Source organism: Podarcis raffonei, chromosome Z (genome assembly GCF_027172205.1).
Source record: "Podarcis raffonei isolate rPodRaf1 chromosome Z, rPodRaf1.pri, whole genome shotgun sequence".
Lineage (NCBI taxonomy): Eukaryota > Metazoa > Chordata > Lepidosauria > Squamata > Lacertidae > Podarcis > Podarcis raffonei.
Genome location: NC_070621.1, coordinates 17,636,379 through 17,652,950, shown reverse-complemented (window position 1 = coordinate 17,652,950; position 16,572 = coordinate 17,636,379). Strand labels below are relative to the sequence as shown.

Here is a 16,572-nt window from a genome sequence, read left to right as displayed (position 1 = left end):
CTGCCTGTTTTAAACCTGCCACTTCTATTGCACCACTCCGCTGCCATTGCTTCATGCAAATCCAGGGTTCTGATGAGACACTGCAAGTCCTCCAATGGTGGCATACACGATGACAGCCTTACATTTTTATGTGTATAGGAAGAAATACATATCCTTCTCTTCCTTCTAAAGGAGTCCACGGCAGCAAACATTAAAAAGTTGCAACGATACAATTCTAAAGGGGGGAAACATGCTGAAAATATTTGAAAACCATTTAGAATATCTACAAGCATTTAAAGGTAATCACATACCCTCGTAGTTACTAATTTCAGGGCTTGCCAGGAACAGGATCTTTCAGCCATTGACAGGCAGGGTGAATGGGAATCAGGGGCCTCTCTAGGGTTGGCCAGGCTGGCACAGGTCTAGGTGTGTGCAGCTAGCCTTGGTCTTCTTAGAGCTGCTTGCTCCTCCAGGGCAACTCTTTGCCTTACCAAGTTTCTCCTTTTCCTTGCCACTTAGTGAGCTTGATGGTCGCCACTCCAGCGACTATTTGCACCCCCCAAGTGGGGCAAAGGCAGTGTCTCTGCCCTTCTTCCCTGTTTTTATTTTTTAAGTCTAAGGTGCTTCTGAAAGCAAAGGGGCACTTGGGGGTGATGACAGAGTGAAAGGTGAGGATGTCACCTTGTCCCTAACCCTGGGTGAATCTACACACAGGAAAAAAACCCGCTATAAATAAGTCAGAAATTAAATTATTATAACAAAAGGGAGGGGGGAAACGCTTTGGAAAATTACTTAGTAATTTTATTTGCTCTCTGGCGCCATCTAGTGTTGCATGTTTATAATGCATTCAAAATGTTTATTGACTAATGTAGTTGAGTCCCCTCATTACTTTGTCCAAGTCCTCCTCAAGAGTTTACTGAGGGAGCAAAGAGAAAGGTGCTGCCTCCATGGACAATGGAGTGCCCGCTCCCTTCTCTCCCAACTGAAGGGGGAAGCCTTTCCTTATTCCCCTTGGCCAAGAGGGCCCTCAGGGCATGGTAACGGGAGCTGTCAAAGTGCAAAGGTGCACTGCAGTGTCTGTCAGAGGGGCCAGGCCAGACCCATGTGCTCCATGGGGCAAAGCACATGGCTATATGAGGGCTGGCAGGAGGCAGCTGGCCAAAGAAAGTCATGCCTAGGTGTGAGCCCCAGAGCTGCCACTTCCTTGCCCCCAGCAGTTGCACCTCCAAGCTGCACCTGCCTTGAGCACAGCTGCATTGAGGAAGGGAAGCATGGCATGGGCTTTTAGCTGCCAGTCCCAGTCACTCCTCGACCCGCTAAACACACATCTGGGGCTGGTGTTGGGCCACCTGCAATGCCCAAGTGCAAAGAAGTGACTTTTCCCCCTTTGGGGGGACCATCAATACAGCTCTTCCCAAGGGCTCAAGGGACCATAAGTATGCCTCTGGTGGAAATATTTTAAATTTTCTTATGAATGTCAATAATGAGGAGACAGACTCACTGCAGTGGGGAAGGTATTCCAAAATGGAGGACCTTCTCTGAGAAGGCCCTGTTATGGGTCCACATTGACCAAGCAGCAGCCAGTGGTGGCACACCAACAGGTCATCTCCTGCTGAATGCACGGCTCCAGGTGGCAAATGTTTTGGGAGTCTCTCCCTAAAGTACTTGGGTCCCGAGGTACTGTATCCTCCATCACATCAAAAGACAGCGCAGGACAGGCTCTGAGGCATGCCCAATTCCCTACCCTCCAAAACCTCACTCCCAGTCTCTGCCCTACATCATCCACCACCTGAAGCAACCCCCTCACTCTGTTTAACAGTAGGGCCGGCTCCTGTTTGGAGCAGATGAGAACCTCCTCAAGGGACAGAAAGAAGACTAAATCCCTTGGGTGCGAGATATTTTTGAAATGTTTGGGTTCAATGAACCCCCAACAACCCAAGCAAATAGGTGCTCAGAGATACCAATCAATCGTGACCCCCACCCCCCACCCCATGACTGCCTCTCCAAAGAGACAGACATAAAAAGAAACAAAGGGAGATCTGCTTTCTCCATTTCTGAGATTCAGAAGCTCAATGTACAATAGAGATTTATTTTCTTTGGAAGACGTCTTGACAAATAGGGGCTCCTTCTCTGCCCAGAGCTGCAGTTAAACTCAGTTCAGGCTCAGCTTTCTGCTTTTTATTTTGCTTCGGCAGGATCCAAAGTACAGCAGGCCAGGCTTTTTTTAAAATAAAAAATCATCACAAAAATAGACAGCTTAGATAGTACAGGCCTTTCTCTGTGTACCTTGTCCTTGCCCCTGGAAATTCTCATCTTCAAAATCAATGCAACATGGGAAATGGGGTGTGCCCATGTACTCTGCATCCGCGCTGGGAGACACGAGGCCCGGGGGATGAATGTGGTGGCCCTTGGTGTCTCTCTGTGTGGTCCCTGTGTGTGGTACTGTGTGGTCTGTCTGTGGTACTGTGTGGCCACACCACTCACAGTATTGCTTTGGATGACCCTTGAGTGTTTTTGAGTGTCCTTAATATCTCATGGTGCCTCTTGCTTCCAGGGATGGTGTGCAGAGGGGGAGATGTGAGTCAATCAATGAACATTTGCCTCTCTGCCCACTTCTACCCCTGCCCCCCCACTGGTTTGTGACTTTCAGAAGGTTGTCTGGGAGGGAATGTGGCCCAGTGGCTGAAAAATACTTGCCCCGTTCACTTTGCATCAAAGGGAGCCATGCATTCTGCTCCCCTCACGGAGGACAGACCTCTTACAGAGGATGGATGGAGTATATTTCAGAGCTGACAAAGATTTTTTTCAGCCAAAAGGCCACATTCAGCTTTGGCCAACCTGCTGGGGGCCACATCTGTTTAACTGACAGCAGCCTCTGGGAGCTCATGACCAGAAACAAAGGGGGATTTGAGGGGGAGGTCCAGAGTGCTGTCTCATTGTGTTTGTAGGACCAAGACAGGACGCTGAAGGAGTTGAGGTAGTAACCTGCAACACCTGTGCCATGTTTGTCTTCCTGCCTGAGAATGTGCTAAAATACACCTGCAACAAGTGCAGGCTGGTTGCCTTACTTACTGGAGGAGAAGGTACAGAAATTTGAGGCCTATCTATCTTAGGGCTGCCATACATCCTGGTTTTCCTGGACACATCCAGGAATCGGGCTGAAAAATGGCATCTGGGCTGATTTTTGCTAAACTGACAAAATGTCCACAAACCAGGACATATGGCAAGTAGGGCAATTTTTTAAAAATGCTTCTGAAATCCCCAAAGGCTTAATTTTTTTGGGGGGGGAGTGTTCCCAGAAAAAGCTCAACAAGGGGGAGCGCTTACAAGAGAGGGAGCGAAGAGGGCAGAGCGGTGGTTAGCGAGGAGCGCTGACACGTGGCTTGTGGTGACGGCTTTTCCCTCTTCCTCCTTCCTTCTCCGCTAGGGAGGGTGAGGTCACTTCTTGCCTCTGAGGCAAAGCAAAGCTGGAGGCTCCTTCTACCTCCTTGCTCCCCCCCCCCCCGGCTCGGTGCATTGGGTCCACACAATGCCAGGCTGCTGCCCTCTCCCATCCGACATGACGTGCGCCCTTTGCCTCCTTGGAAGCTTTTCAGCGGCAGCAGCTCAGGATCTGGGCAGTGAAGGAGGCTTGGCCACATGTGGGTAGTGCCAGCCTACCTCCCACTTCCCTTTCTTTCCCTCCTCCTCGCTCCTCTGCAGCCATTATACCTGTGAATGGAGGAAAAAAGTGAGACTGTCTCCTTGAGCTGAGGAGGAGGCCTTGACAGTCACACACACACTCAGGTTACCTATTTGTGTTTTTGCCCTCCGACCTGAGGAGATGAGAGGCTTCTGTCTGGCACCTCAGAATTCCTCATGGCCAACCACGGAGGTGGCATGTGGAGTCTTGCTTCTGTGTGCCGTTCTGGAAGATGCACCAGGGGAAAGGGGTGGTTCGATGCCTCCCCAATTTATTTGCATCGCTGCCTCTGCAACCGTGGCGGTGCCAGTGGGAGCCCCCTTTTCTTCGCTCGCCGCCTCTGTCCCAAAGGATTGACTTGATGAAGAGTTTGCCTTTTGGGTGGGACTGGCGAACGGAGAGGCATCAGCTGCAAGTTCAACAACTTCACCAAAAATATAATGAGTCCCATCTACACTTCGAGCTACAAGGCAAGATGAGGAATGTCTTGATAGAGCAGAGTGGACTGTCCTGAAAGAAAAGGAATAGACCAAACAGGAAGGGAAGAGTAGCAGCATTCTATGTAAAGGAAGTTGTATATACTCCATGACCTGGAACATGAAAGGCAAATTGAGAGTATAATAGTCAAGGGAGAATTGAAATACCTGGATATCTGCTGGGACTCAAACTCTGCTAAGACTGTAAAGTCCAACCCATTCCTCCATTGCCTTGCTGACAAATTCTTTTCCCAGAAGGTGGAAAAAGCAACAAGGGGGATCATCTATCTTGGACCTGGTCTTCACCAACAGGGAGGAATTGACTGACGAAGGTCAAGGAAAGTTGGGATTAAGTGATCATGTCCTCCTGGGTTTCATGATACAGAGGCAATTCCAGCAAAAAAGGAAAGTGAGAGGTATCTAAAGAAATTGGTGTGGCTGCATAAGGAGCTTACAGATGAACTGATATTTAAGGGCATGTATATGAAATGGAAGGCAGGGGAAATCAAGAAGCAGGTGTATAACATGAGTAGCCAAAAGTTGCAGGGTGAATGTTGGGCAGGCCATAGCTCAGAATGAGCTCAGTCTTGCAAGAGAGGTAAAGAAAGAAAATATTAAAAAGGTTTCCTAGCTTATGTTTTCAGCAAGAGGAAGAACAAGCAAGTAGTAGGTCCTCTGCATGGAGAAGATGGAGAAATGCTATTGGATGACAGAAAAGACGGAGCTGCTCAACACCTACCTTGCCTCTGTCTTCATCCAAAATAAAAGCAGTGCTCAACCTGCTGATAGCAGAATAAAAGATGCTAGGAGGGAGCTGCAGCCCAAGAGGAGGCAAGGAGACACCTAGCTACTTTAAATGAAGTAGGGCCTGATGAGCAGCACCCAAGGGTGCTAAAGGAGCGTTTGGGTGTATTTTCAGAGCCTCAACCTGTAATCTTTGAGAATTCTTGGAGAACCGGTGAGGTCCCTGCAGACCAGAGGCAGGCAAATGTCCCCATCTTCAGAAAAGAAGAAGAAAGACTCAGGTAACTTCTGACTGGTCAGCTTGATGTCTCATTATCAGGAAAGGTCCTATAACAAATAATTAAAAAGTTGGTCTGTGAGCACTTAGAAAATAATGTTGTGATTACTAAGACATAAGATGAGTTTCTCAAAAGCAGGTCATTGCTGATTAATCTTCTTTCTTTCTTTCTTTCTTTCTTTCTTTTTTGACAGAATTACAAGCTTGGGGAAATGCTGTGGACGTAGTGTATCTTGCAATAGTGTGCAGTGAAATTTTTTGTAGGGAAACAGTTGGAGCCAGAGGTGTCAGCATGTCAGAGCGATTGGGGGGGGGGGATGATGTTGTGCATATGAGCATCCTAATCTGGGCAGAAGCTTACTGGGCTTTGGGAAGTAGGCACTAGGGGAACATTTAGGGGACTAACCTAGTCCCCCTAGTCCACTGATATCTTGATTTCATTAATGCTTTTGACAAAGTCCCACATGATATTCTTGCAGAGATGCTGGTAGAATGTGGTCTGGATGTGGTAACTGTTAGGTGGATTTGTAGCTGGTTGGCTTGCCAAACCCAAAGAGTGCTCACTAATTGTTCTTCATCATCCAGGAGAAAACTGACAAGTGGGGTGCCGCAGATTTCTGTCCTGGGCCTTTTGTTCAATGTCTTTACAAACATATTGGCTGAAGATATTGAGGGGATGCTCATCAAATTTGCAGAGGAAACCAAACTGGGAGGAGTAATTTATGTTGCAGAAGACAGAATCAGGATTTAAGATTGTGGTAGATTTTGAAGTCAAACCTAACAATGAATATCTGTGCTAGTTAGTAAATGAAGAGATTACGGACCACAGTGCTGTAATTTGCTAGTAAATGCTTGGTTAGGTTATGTCCCGTCACCTTCGGAATTAATGGTTGTTTCCTGTTCCTTTCTCTCACTATCTGTCTCTTTCTCTCTCTCTTTAACCATGTAACTGAGCAGACGTCTGAGGTTGGGGCTTCAGACTCAGATTGCGTGCTTGAGACCAACTTCTATATTTTGTAACCAAGAATACTTTGCCTCTGTTGTTTCTGCTGTAACATTGAACAATGCATGAGTGAGACCTCTGATTACTGTAAGTAAAGCATTTCAACTTACTTAAGGTTGTTGTCTATTCATTCTGAGAGGGGTAGAAGTGGGGGAGCACTTTGTCAGTGCTTCATACTGGGATATTTAAGGATCTAAAAACCTATATTTCCTGCACTTTGCAAATGCTGCACCTACTTCTGTTTTAAACTTTGTGGCCGGGGGCAGCAGCTGTTGGCTAAAGGGTGAGTCAAGCCCTGCACTTTTTTGAATAAAGGCAGTCAGCCATTTTTTTCTTTTGCAGTTTCCTACACATGTGGGAAGGGACGCGGGTGGTGCTGTGGGTTAAACCGCAGAGCTTAGGACTTGCCGATCAGAAGGTCAGCAGTTCGAATCCCTGTGACAGGGTGAGCTCCTGTTGCTCGGTCCCTGCTCCTGCCAACCTAGCAGTTCAAAAGCACCTCAAAGAAGATAAATAGGTTACGCTCCGGCGGGAAGGTAAACGGTGTTTCCGTGCGCTGCTCTCGTTCGCCAGAAGTGGCTTAGTCATGCTGGCCACATGACCCGGAAGCTGTACGCCAGCTCCCTCGGCCAGTAAAGCGAGATGAGCGCCGCAACCCCAGAGTCCGTCACGACTGGACCTAATGGTCAGGGGTCTCTTTACCTTTACCTTTACACATGTGGGACTTCAGGGTTAACCTGGTCTTCCCCAGTTATTTCCCAGCATAAGGTTATGGTGGCCCAGAGTGAGAATAAATCCCAGAGTTGTGAAAGCATTTTGCAGAGACTTTTGACCTTTTCGGGTGATTTTTTAGGCTTGATTTTAAAGTGCACTCAGAGAGATTGTATTTCTTAGCCTCAAGGTGAAGGAGAAGCTTTCCCAGGCAGTCTTTTGTTTGCTTTGTTTCTATTGTGAGCGGATAAACTCACCCCTCATTTGTCTATCTACTCTTCTAATGCAAAGCAGTTATACTAAAGGATTCTTATTCTGCTCGGTGCTTTTTGCTTTGGGGTTTTAGCAAAGAGGATTAAATAATTTTATTTTACTTTTGAAGATTTTGAGAATGTTTTATTTTTTTGTGATTTTCCCTATTTTAATTTTTGAATATTTTTCCTTTCTCCCCCCCCCCCTTTTTGGGAATTTTTCCATTTTTGATTTTTCTAAACTGGATAGCAGGAATTCCATTGTTGAGGAAAGTCTCAAATTACCTAAGCTTACACGAAGCAATTTCATCCAATGGAAAAGACAATTAGAAGCCAAACATGATATGAAAGCTATTTTATAATGTATTGAGAAAGCGAAACCTAGTGAGGACAAAGCCTCAAAGGAGTGGGAACAAGAGAATAAATTGATGGTGCCTATCATTCTGGATAGTATTTCAGAGACCCAAATGGTTCACACAAAAAGAGATGATACAGCTGCTCAGGTGCTTGAAAAGTTGCAAAAAGCACTTGGATTCACAAGCAAGGGGTTCCCACCATGCCTGGGTGAGAAATCTATTTAAATTAAAACTTGAAGCCAAGAAGGACTGTGACAGTCACATGACAGAGTTCCTAACCATTATTGAAAAGCTGGAATCTAAACAATACAAAATGGATGAGGAACAGAAAGCTTGCTATTTCTTGAGGTCACTAGGACCTAAATTTCAAAACTCTCGTGGATGACAAACCAAACCTAAGGCTAGCAGATGTGATTGAGCACCTGAGAGAGGAAAGTGTGGAGAAAAGAGCAAGCTTTCCAGCCAGGGATACAAGACAAACTATGCGTCTCAGTCCCAAAGGAGAGCCAAGACTACACTCAGAAAAATTGTTTGCTTCAAATACAGCAAATAAGGTCACATTTCCAGATTTTTGTGTGTGTGTGATGCCCAAATTCAGGAAGATCCCCTGCATTTAAGCAAGCAAGCCAAAGTAAGGGGAGCAAAGAAAAGAAAAGGGCCTTCTTTTGCAAGAGAAGAATATAACTGTAAACAAAATCAAGTAGATGATTAATGGACTCATGAGTGTGTGTGTGTGTGTGTGTGTGTGTGTGTGTGTAAAAATCTTTGGAGGCATTAACAATATTGACCCATCAGTGGATGGCAATATCCAAGCTGCAGATGGCAAAACCATAACAATATGTGGTGCAGGTGCAGGAACCTCAAATTGCAAGCTAAGCAATCTACTGAGAGAGAATCCTGTGGAACAGGTCCTGTTTGAATTGCAGCATGTTCAATGTATCCACCTTGGACAGAAAAAATGGTTTCTGTGTGCAGTTTGAAGACTGAAGATGCCAGGTGACCGGAGATGGTGACTAATATCGCAGAACCTCAGAAGGCTGAAGCAGACCCAGAGCTCTGGCACAGAAGGCTTGGCCACAAGTCATTAGGGAACTGAAATGCAAGGAGCTTGCAAGAGGGGAGAAGGTATTCCAGAGTGCACCAACCGCAATGAAGTGCGTAAGTTGCCTAACTGAGAAAAGTGTTAAACCGTTTCCCCCTCACCCCTTATATACTCAACAAAGAAGCACCAGAGTGCTTGATGTAGTCTATAGTGATGTATGTGGTCCACTGAGTGTTCCCTTGCTAGGGAAAAATGAGTACGTTTTATTTTTTTCTAGATGACTTTTCAGGATACTGTGTTCTGTACCTCCTCAGGGAGAAAAGTGAGACAGTGGATATATTCAGAAAGTACCTCGCCATGGTGAGCAACAAGTTGCAGAGGGAAACTACAACTCTCATGAACGACAACAGTGGTGAGTTTACTTCAAACCACATGAGAACCCTCCTGGAAGAGGAAGCCATTACACATGGGAGGAGTGTTAGTCACACCCCACAACAGAGCTCAGTAGCTGATACAGAGTTTATAGATACAGAAAGGTAGCCGTGTCTGAAGAAGTGTGCATGCACACGAAAGCTCATACCAAGAACTAACTTAGTTGGTCTTTAAGGTGCTACTGGAAGGAAAATTTTTTAGAGTTTATAGAGATGACCTGATGCATGCTGAGTGATGCTGGCCTCCTCAAATGCATGTGGGGAGCTGCAGTAGCCACTGCAGGGTATCTCCAGAACAGACTGCGGGGGCAGCATGCACACCTTTTGAGCTTTGACATGGAAGTGTACTTAACCTATCACACAGGCATGTATTTGGCAGCATTGCCTATATACCCAAAGAGAATAAGCAAGCTGAACTCCAGGGTAGAACGAGAAACTATGCTAAGATATACTTCTGGAGGCAAAGGTTACAGAGTTATGGACTTAGAAGTAGGAAAGGTCAGTGCAAGAAGAGTGGTTCATTTTGATGAGCACAGTGAACAGTAAAATGCTTTTTCTGGGCAGTGAGAGGAAGAGACACAAGACCTCATGTACTTTCCTGAATTGATATACAATAGGCCAGGTCTGCCGTCTACTGTCACACCAGCTAGCACTGATTATGAACAGGAAAAAGAAGCAGAGGAGCAGATTCCAAGCAGCAGCAATACTACAGGTGCCTGCACTGGAGGGCGATGAGGATGCTGAGGTGGCTGCAGACACTCATCGAGACCCAGCAAAAGTATCCCAGCTCCATGACTGTCCTACATCACAAGGTCTGCACAACTCCACCTGGGAAGAGATTAAGCAGGTGCCAACTGCTGAACAGAGGAGAAGCCTTAAGATACGTTTACTATGAATGCTCAAGCGATGGAATATTTGCTCTTCACACAGGAACTCCCGGGTTCAATCTTCAGGAAGGACTGGGCAAGGCCCCCTACCTGAAGCCCGGAAGAGTTGCTGCTGGTCAGTGTTGACAATACTGAGCTAGATGGGCCAATGATCTGACTCGAGAATAGGCAGCTTGCAATGTATATCTGTGTCTGAGAGTGCCGGATATTGTTCTTGGATAAAGGGGAGGCATCTTTTCTCCTGCATGTAGCATCTGCCTGATGTGGCATTCAAGTCTGAGAGGAGGTGCAGAGCCCTGAATAAAATCCAAAATAAAGCTGAGAAGAGCATGGGTCTGGCTCCCTCACTCCCCATGGGGCCACCTCCTTTCCCGTACACCTGCTTGCAAGGCGGCCTCTTACAGAGGCCTCCAAGTTCCAGAGTGCCTGTCTAACGGGTTCGTTAGCTGTCGCAGATTCCAGCCAGCTGGCACTGCAAGGTGGGCTGGAGGCACCGGCGGGTGTTTCTGCAGAGCTTCGCCACCGTCTGCACAGATTTAGAAAGGTTGTGTCTGTGGGGAAAGAGCTTGGCATCCTCTGCTTGAAAATTAAAAGGATGAAAGAGACCCCTTCTTATTCTGAGGCTCTGCCACCAAGCAACAACAGATGCTTCCTCTACTCTGTCAGTGGTTTGAGTGAGTGAGTGAGTGAGTGAGTGAGTGAGTGATTGATTGATTGGTCAGTTTTTTGGTCGGTTGGTTGCATTTATAGCCCACTTTTTCCTCCAAGGAGCTCAAGTGGGCAAACATGGTTCTCCTCCTCATTTAATGCCCACAACAACCCTGGCATGAGAGGCAATAGCTGTGACCAAGGGCATCCAGTGGCCAAGAAGGGATTTGAACCCTGGTCTCTCCCAGGTCACTTTAGCCACTATACTGTACTAGCTGTGATTTTTATTATTTTTATTGATGGGGAACAGGATCTGGTTGCCAGGCCAATTCTGACAGATAGGTGGGGCTGCCCAGCTTTCAACCACTGGAACGTGGGCGCAATTGTTATCATATGGCACAGCCTGGCTTGGACTGTACCACGGCAGGCTGGAGAAGACTTACATGTAAAAACCTCACTGCACCCAGAGCTCCCTCACCCTTGTACTCCCTGCTCCATGAGGTTTTTTTGGTCATAAGGACATGAGAAGAGCCCTGCTAGATCAGACCAATGGCCCATCTAGTCCAGTATCCTGGTTTCACAGGAGTCAACCTGATACTCATTATGGGAAGCCCCCAAGCAAGACCTGAGCACAAAAGCACTGTCCCCTCCTGTAGTTTCCAGCAACTGAAGCATTTCTGCCTCCAAGCGTGGAGGCAGAGCACAGCCATTGCCCTCTTTGGAAGCCATCTAAGTTGGTGGCCATCACTGCCTACTGTGGGAGGGAGTTCCACAGTTTAACTGTGTTCTGCATGAAGAAGTCGTAGAATCATAGAACTGTAGAGTTGGAAGGGACCCCAAGGGTCATCTAGCGCAACCCCATGCAATGCAGGAAACTCAACTAGAGCATCCGTGACAGATGGCCACCCAACCTCTGCTTCAAAACTTTCAATGAAGGAGAGCCATTTCTTTTATCTGTCTTGAAATTTACAGCATTCATCTTCATTGGAAATCCAGGAGTTCTAGTGCTAGGACAGAGGGAGGAAAACGTAACCCAGAGGAAATGACGGGTGGAGGGCACATGGCCTGAGAGTTGTACCCTGTGCAGAGATCCAGGCACACGCCGTCGGAAAATCTCACCGCTACCCCAATCACTGAGGCCACTACTCTGGCCCCAAGCTGCAGTAACTACTCTGTTGCCTGAAGGTCTGGCTCCTAACTCTTTACACCTCTTGTGTCTTCCAGGGTGTTAATGGAGAAGAGGTCGAATGACAGCCGGGACTGTGGTCATCACAGGCGGAATATTAGCGACTGTCATATTACTGTGTATCATAGCGGTTCTCTGCTATTGTAGGCTTCAGGTATTTCAATTATAAAAGTGTGCGGGGAGAAGGGGTTTTAAAGGAGAAGAGGCAAAGGTGGGTGAAGCAACAGGTGACCACAGAGCTATGAATTTCAGAATGTTGTAATGATCTTTCCAGGGAACTGTAGCTGTGAGGGGAAGAGGGGAATCTCCTAACAACTCTCAGTAACCTTATCAAACCACATTTCTTAGGATTCTTGGAGTGGGGGGGGCATGGCTGTTTAAAGTGGTATAATAGTGCTTCAAGGCTTAGGCCCAGGCTCTCTGCAGGAATGTATTCTCCCATACAAACCCGCCTGAGCTCTGAGTAGCCCTTTGTTCAGACCCATCTTGGTGGGGATGCAGGAAAGGGCCTTCTTGGAATTCCTTCCCTTGAGAAGCCAGACGAGCTCCCTCTTTGCTCTCCTTCCGCTGGCAGGTGAAGATTGTTTTATTCCAACAGGCCTTTAAGAACTGACTGCTTTTTTAAGGGTTAATAATAGTGCTGTGCTATTTTTGCTATCTGTATTTTGATAGAGTTGTTTTTATATTGTTTAGATTCTATTAGAATTTAATTACTTTTAAATTATTTTCTTCTATATGTTTTTAACTTTTTTGCATTTTATCTCCGTTGTTTTAGTTTGTGTAAGCCACATTGAGCCCCAGTGTGGGGGAAAAGTGGGATAAAAATTATTATTATTATTATTATTATTATTATTATTATTATTATTATTGTTATCATTATTGTTATTACTGCTGTGTACACAATATACATTTAAAGCACATTCAAAGTTCATTCTTTCCTTCAAATAATTCTAGGACCTGTAGTTACAATTCCCACCAACCGTTAACAAACTACAGTTCCCAGAATTCTTTGAGCATGGGCAGTAGAAGCGATGTGCTTGCTTGGAGTTTTTGTGGATGTCGTGGGAAAGCATCAATGTCAACCTGAAAGGGAGACATGGTGAGACGTACAGCCACCTTCTCATCAAATCCCTGCCTCTTCCCCTCTTTGCCTCCCCCAGTATTACTGCTGCAAGAAGGAGGAGTCCGAAGAGGACGGAGATGAACCAGACTTTGGCATGGATTCCCACATCCCGCCTCTCCACTGCAACCGCAACGTGGCTCTGACGAACGGCCCATCCTTGTACCGATCTTCCTCCTCCCCCTACAAGAAGCACTCCCAGTGCCGGACAGTATGCCCCAACTGCTCACACTATGAGCCGCCCACCTTCTTCCTCCAGGAGCCAGAGGAGGAGGAGGAGGAAGAGGAGGAGGAGGTCCAGAATGGGGGCGACCTCATCAACTACAAGGCCATCAGCCAGGAAGACCTGGAGCTGCCCGTCAACATGAGTGGCCTCCAGGCCCTCAACCCCAACCGCCTCTCAGCCATGCGGGAGGCTTTCTCCCGCAGCCGCAGCATCAGCACGGACGTCTAATGAGTGCCAGCAGCTGTCACCCGCAGCTCGACGGTGGGTAACGTTGGTGGCATACATATCCTGCTGATTCCTGCATTGTAAGGGGTTGGACCAGATGATCCTTTGAGTCTCTTCCAACTCTGTAATTCTTTGGTTCTGTGAAAGGGTGTTTCCCCTCCCCCTTCCCTAAATACCCTTGTGGCTTAAAAATAATAACATGGCGTCACTCTTTTACAGGACAAAAAAAAAATACCCACAGAGAGTCTTTTAAAAATGATGAATGTATTTATATGTTAACGATGGATAATTATCTATATACCTATTAAATAATGCACTGTATAAAGGGGAGGAGGGAGAATTAATAGATTTGATGGGTGCATATAGGTTTTCTAAAGTTTAGTGTTGACAATAGTTTCTTTTATATCTATATATAGCTATAGATAGCTATAGATAGATACATACAGTGGTACCTCGTGTTACGTACTTAATCCGTTCTGGAAGTCCGTTTGTAACAGGAAACCGCTCGTAACATGAGGCGCACTTTCTCTAATGGTGCCTCCCACTGCGGCCGCGCCACCGGAGCACGACTTCTGCTCGCATCCCAGGGCAAAGGTCGCAACAAGGGGCATCTACTTCCGGGTTAACAGAGTGCGTAACCTGCAGCATTCATAAGGGGGATGGTACATAACACGAGGTGTCACTGTATATATATAGATAGATAGAGATACAGTGGTACCTCGGGTTAAGTACTTAATTCGTTCTGGAGGTCCGTATTTAACCTGAAACTGTTCTTAACCTGAAGCACCACTTTAGCTAATGGGGGCTCCTGCTGCTGCCACGCCGCCAGAGCACAATTCCTGTTCTCATCCTGAAGCAAAGTTCTTAACCTGAAGCACTATTTCTGGGTTAGCGGAGTCTGTAACCTGAAGCGTCTGTAACCCGAGGTACCACTGTATATGAGAAGATTTTGATACAGGGCATCCTTTTGTAAGAGTTAGATTTCCCCCCTTTTCATTTGCTGTCATGAAAGTCTGCAAGTACAAGGCTATGTTGGAGGGGGGCAGCTCTAGGGCAACCCCATGCTTCATGCTGAATTGCCGCTGTGCCCTCCTTTATTTTCTGACTGGGTGATGTGCGGTTGTTGCCTGCCTTCGTGTGACAACATTTCAGATGTCTTCTAGGACCTTGGCTGGAGACAAATCCAATCTTGCCTTTATTTTATTTTTTTACTAAATAACAAGCCACAAATGCCACCCAACCACCTGGCACATAATCTCACCTCATTAGGACCCACCACCTCCCAGGGAGTAAGCAGGGACTTCTAAAGAAATGACCTCTGGATATTGCCATGAATGAAAAGAAGAAGAAACCGTATTTTGTCAGTTAATGGATTGAGTTTTCCAGTCCTGGTGAGGGGAATCTTTGGCCCTCCAGAAGTTTCTGAACTACAACTCCCATCATCCCTTGGGATCTCTGGGCATGCTTGCTGGGGCTGAAGGGAGTTGTGGTTCAGCAACAGCTGGAGGGACAAAGGCTCTCCACACCATTCAACCACACCATTTTAGCACTTTTGACTTTGGTGTGCTCCCATCTTTAAAGAAAACGGGGAGATCTATTAATATTGTCTTGCTTAGCACCATTGTTCTACATCAGAGGTGGGGCGGGAGGGTCAGATGTAGTCCTATAGGTAGTGCCCCATTCACCTCAGTCTAGGAGTGTGCAGCTGTTGCACTCAGTTTGCATTTTAAGGCAAACCTAGCCAATCTGCAATTTCCAACATGATGCACGGCCCAAAACACAGCTACCCTTTGAAATTTGCACTTCTCTGAATTTTGCAATGCAGTTCTCCAGCCAATGTCCAAAAATGCATATATTAGGGTAAAGTGTGCATATAAAAATGTATCTGTCTGTGAAAATGCATTATATTGGGAGAAATTCCTTTGCAACAATTTATATGTTAGGAAAAACCGCATACACATATGTGTATGGTATAAGAATTTTGCACTGGAGTGCTGATGACGTGGAAATGTGGAGAACTGAATTTAAGAGTGGGAAAATGATGGGAAATGAAGATTGACAGGTCTGCACAGCCAGCCAGAACAGGTCTATTAAGGTTTTCTATTTGCCCCCGTTATTCTGCATTAGCTGCAGTTCCCAAACAGTCTTCAAGGTCAGGCCCACATATTGCACATTGCAGCAATCTAACCCAGAGGTTTATCAGAGCATGGATCAGTGAAGCCAGGCTCTCTATCATGCAAGCCATAGAGAAAAATGTGGTGGCATTACTCCAGTACCATGGCTACTTCTTATGCCCAGATTGGTTCTTCCCACTCACGTCCCTTGTCAACTCAATACCGTGTTTCAACACTCGTGAATGGTAAATGTGATCAGATTTAAAATGTACTAAACACCTGATGCTAGCACCCCTCTGCAAGGAATTGACAGAGGAGTAGCTGATCATGTAATCTTGTTTGGACAGACAACCTTATACGGGGTCAAGTTCATGTTTCTAATAAAAGCAAAACTATTTTAGGGAAGACCTGCCATTATATGGCCATGTTCTTGCTCTGCAGGATATTACATCGACTTGCCCCTATCCAAAATTTCAGGAACCCTCCCAGAGATGCATGCTTCAATGCAGGGAGCCCCTTGTTACATTGAATCTGTAAGGGGAGAATAGCAAGACTGGAGATAAGTTCAGCAAAAGGCAAGGAAACCAGGTTCAGTCAACAGCCATTCACATAATGAGCTCCATCTGGATTTCTTTTCTAATTCCATGGGGTGGGGCATCTTGAATTAAAGCACATTGCTCATACATGAGTTCAAGAAACATTCATTTCACGGGGAGCACAGGCAAAAGAAGTAGCTAGTGGATTGGGCCTTGTGTTCTGGACACTCAGCAATTTGTGGAAGATGGCAAATAACTGTTTCGTTCAAACAAACATTTGGACTGCATTATAGCTAAAAGTGCACCCTTGAAACAGCTGCAATCAATATTATATTAAATATTATAGAGAGACCCTGCCAATGGTTCGGGATTGAACCAAGAGATTTAAAACAAATAAATTTTTAAAATATTTATTTAAAATAATGAGATTTAAAATAATTAAGTGAGAAGACATCCATCTTGCCTCGGCCTACTTCCTTGAAAATAATGCCCAGCTTGGCAAAATTTCATGCTGTGAGCCTGAAGAGTCTTAATTCCTATGGTCCTCTGTAGTTGCTCTCATCCGAAAACTCTCATAAAAAAAAACTTTGCTCTCATCTGAACGCTCTCATCATAGCCTAAGATCACAACCATACCATATACTTAAAGCACTTCTATAGCTCTTTTAACAGCTATGGC

General features: G+C 46.0%; 1 protein-coding gene across 4 annotated transcripts in view; it reads left to right on the top strand.

Annotated features, from left to right (window-relative positions):
* The window catches only part of FAM163B (family with sequence similarity 163 member B), a 49,505-nt gene extending 34,592 nt beyond the window's left edge, over window positions 1-14,913 (top strand). For 2 of the 4 annotated variants that reach the window (XM_053374547.1, XM_053374546.1), the window contains exons 2-4: window positions 8,836-8,933; window positions 11,712-11,827; window positions 12,834-14,913. In XM_053374547.1, coding sequence (XP_053230522.1) covers window positions 11,735-11,827; window positions 12,834-13,247 — 507 coding nt within the window. In that variant the 5' untranslated portion in view covers window positions 8,836-8,933; window positions 11,712-11,734 and the 3' untranslated portion in view covers window positions 13,248-14,913. The remainder of the gene's footprint in view (window positions 1-8,835; window positions 8,934-11,711; window positions 11,828-12,833) is intronic. The other 2 variants (XM_053374550.1, XM_053374549.1) reach the window with 1 other exon arrangement.
* Window positions 14,914-16,572: the final 1,659 nt, after the last annotated feature.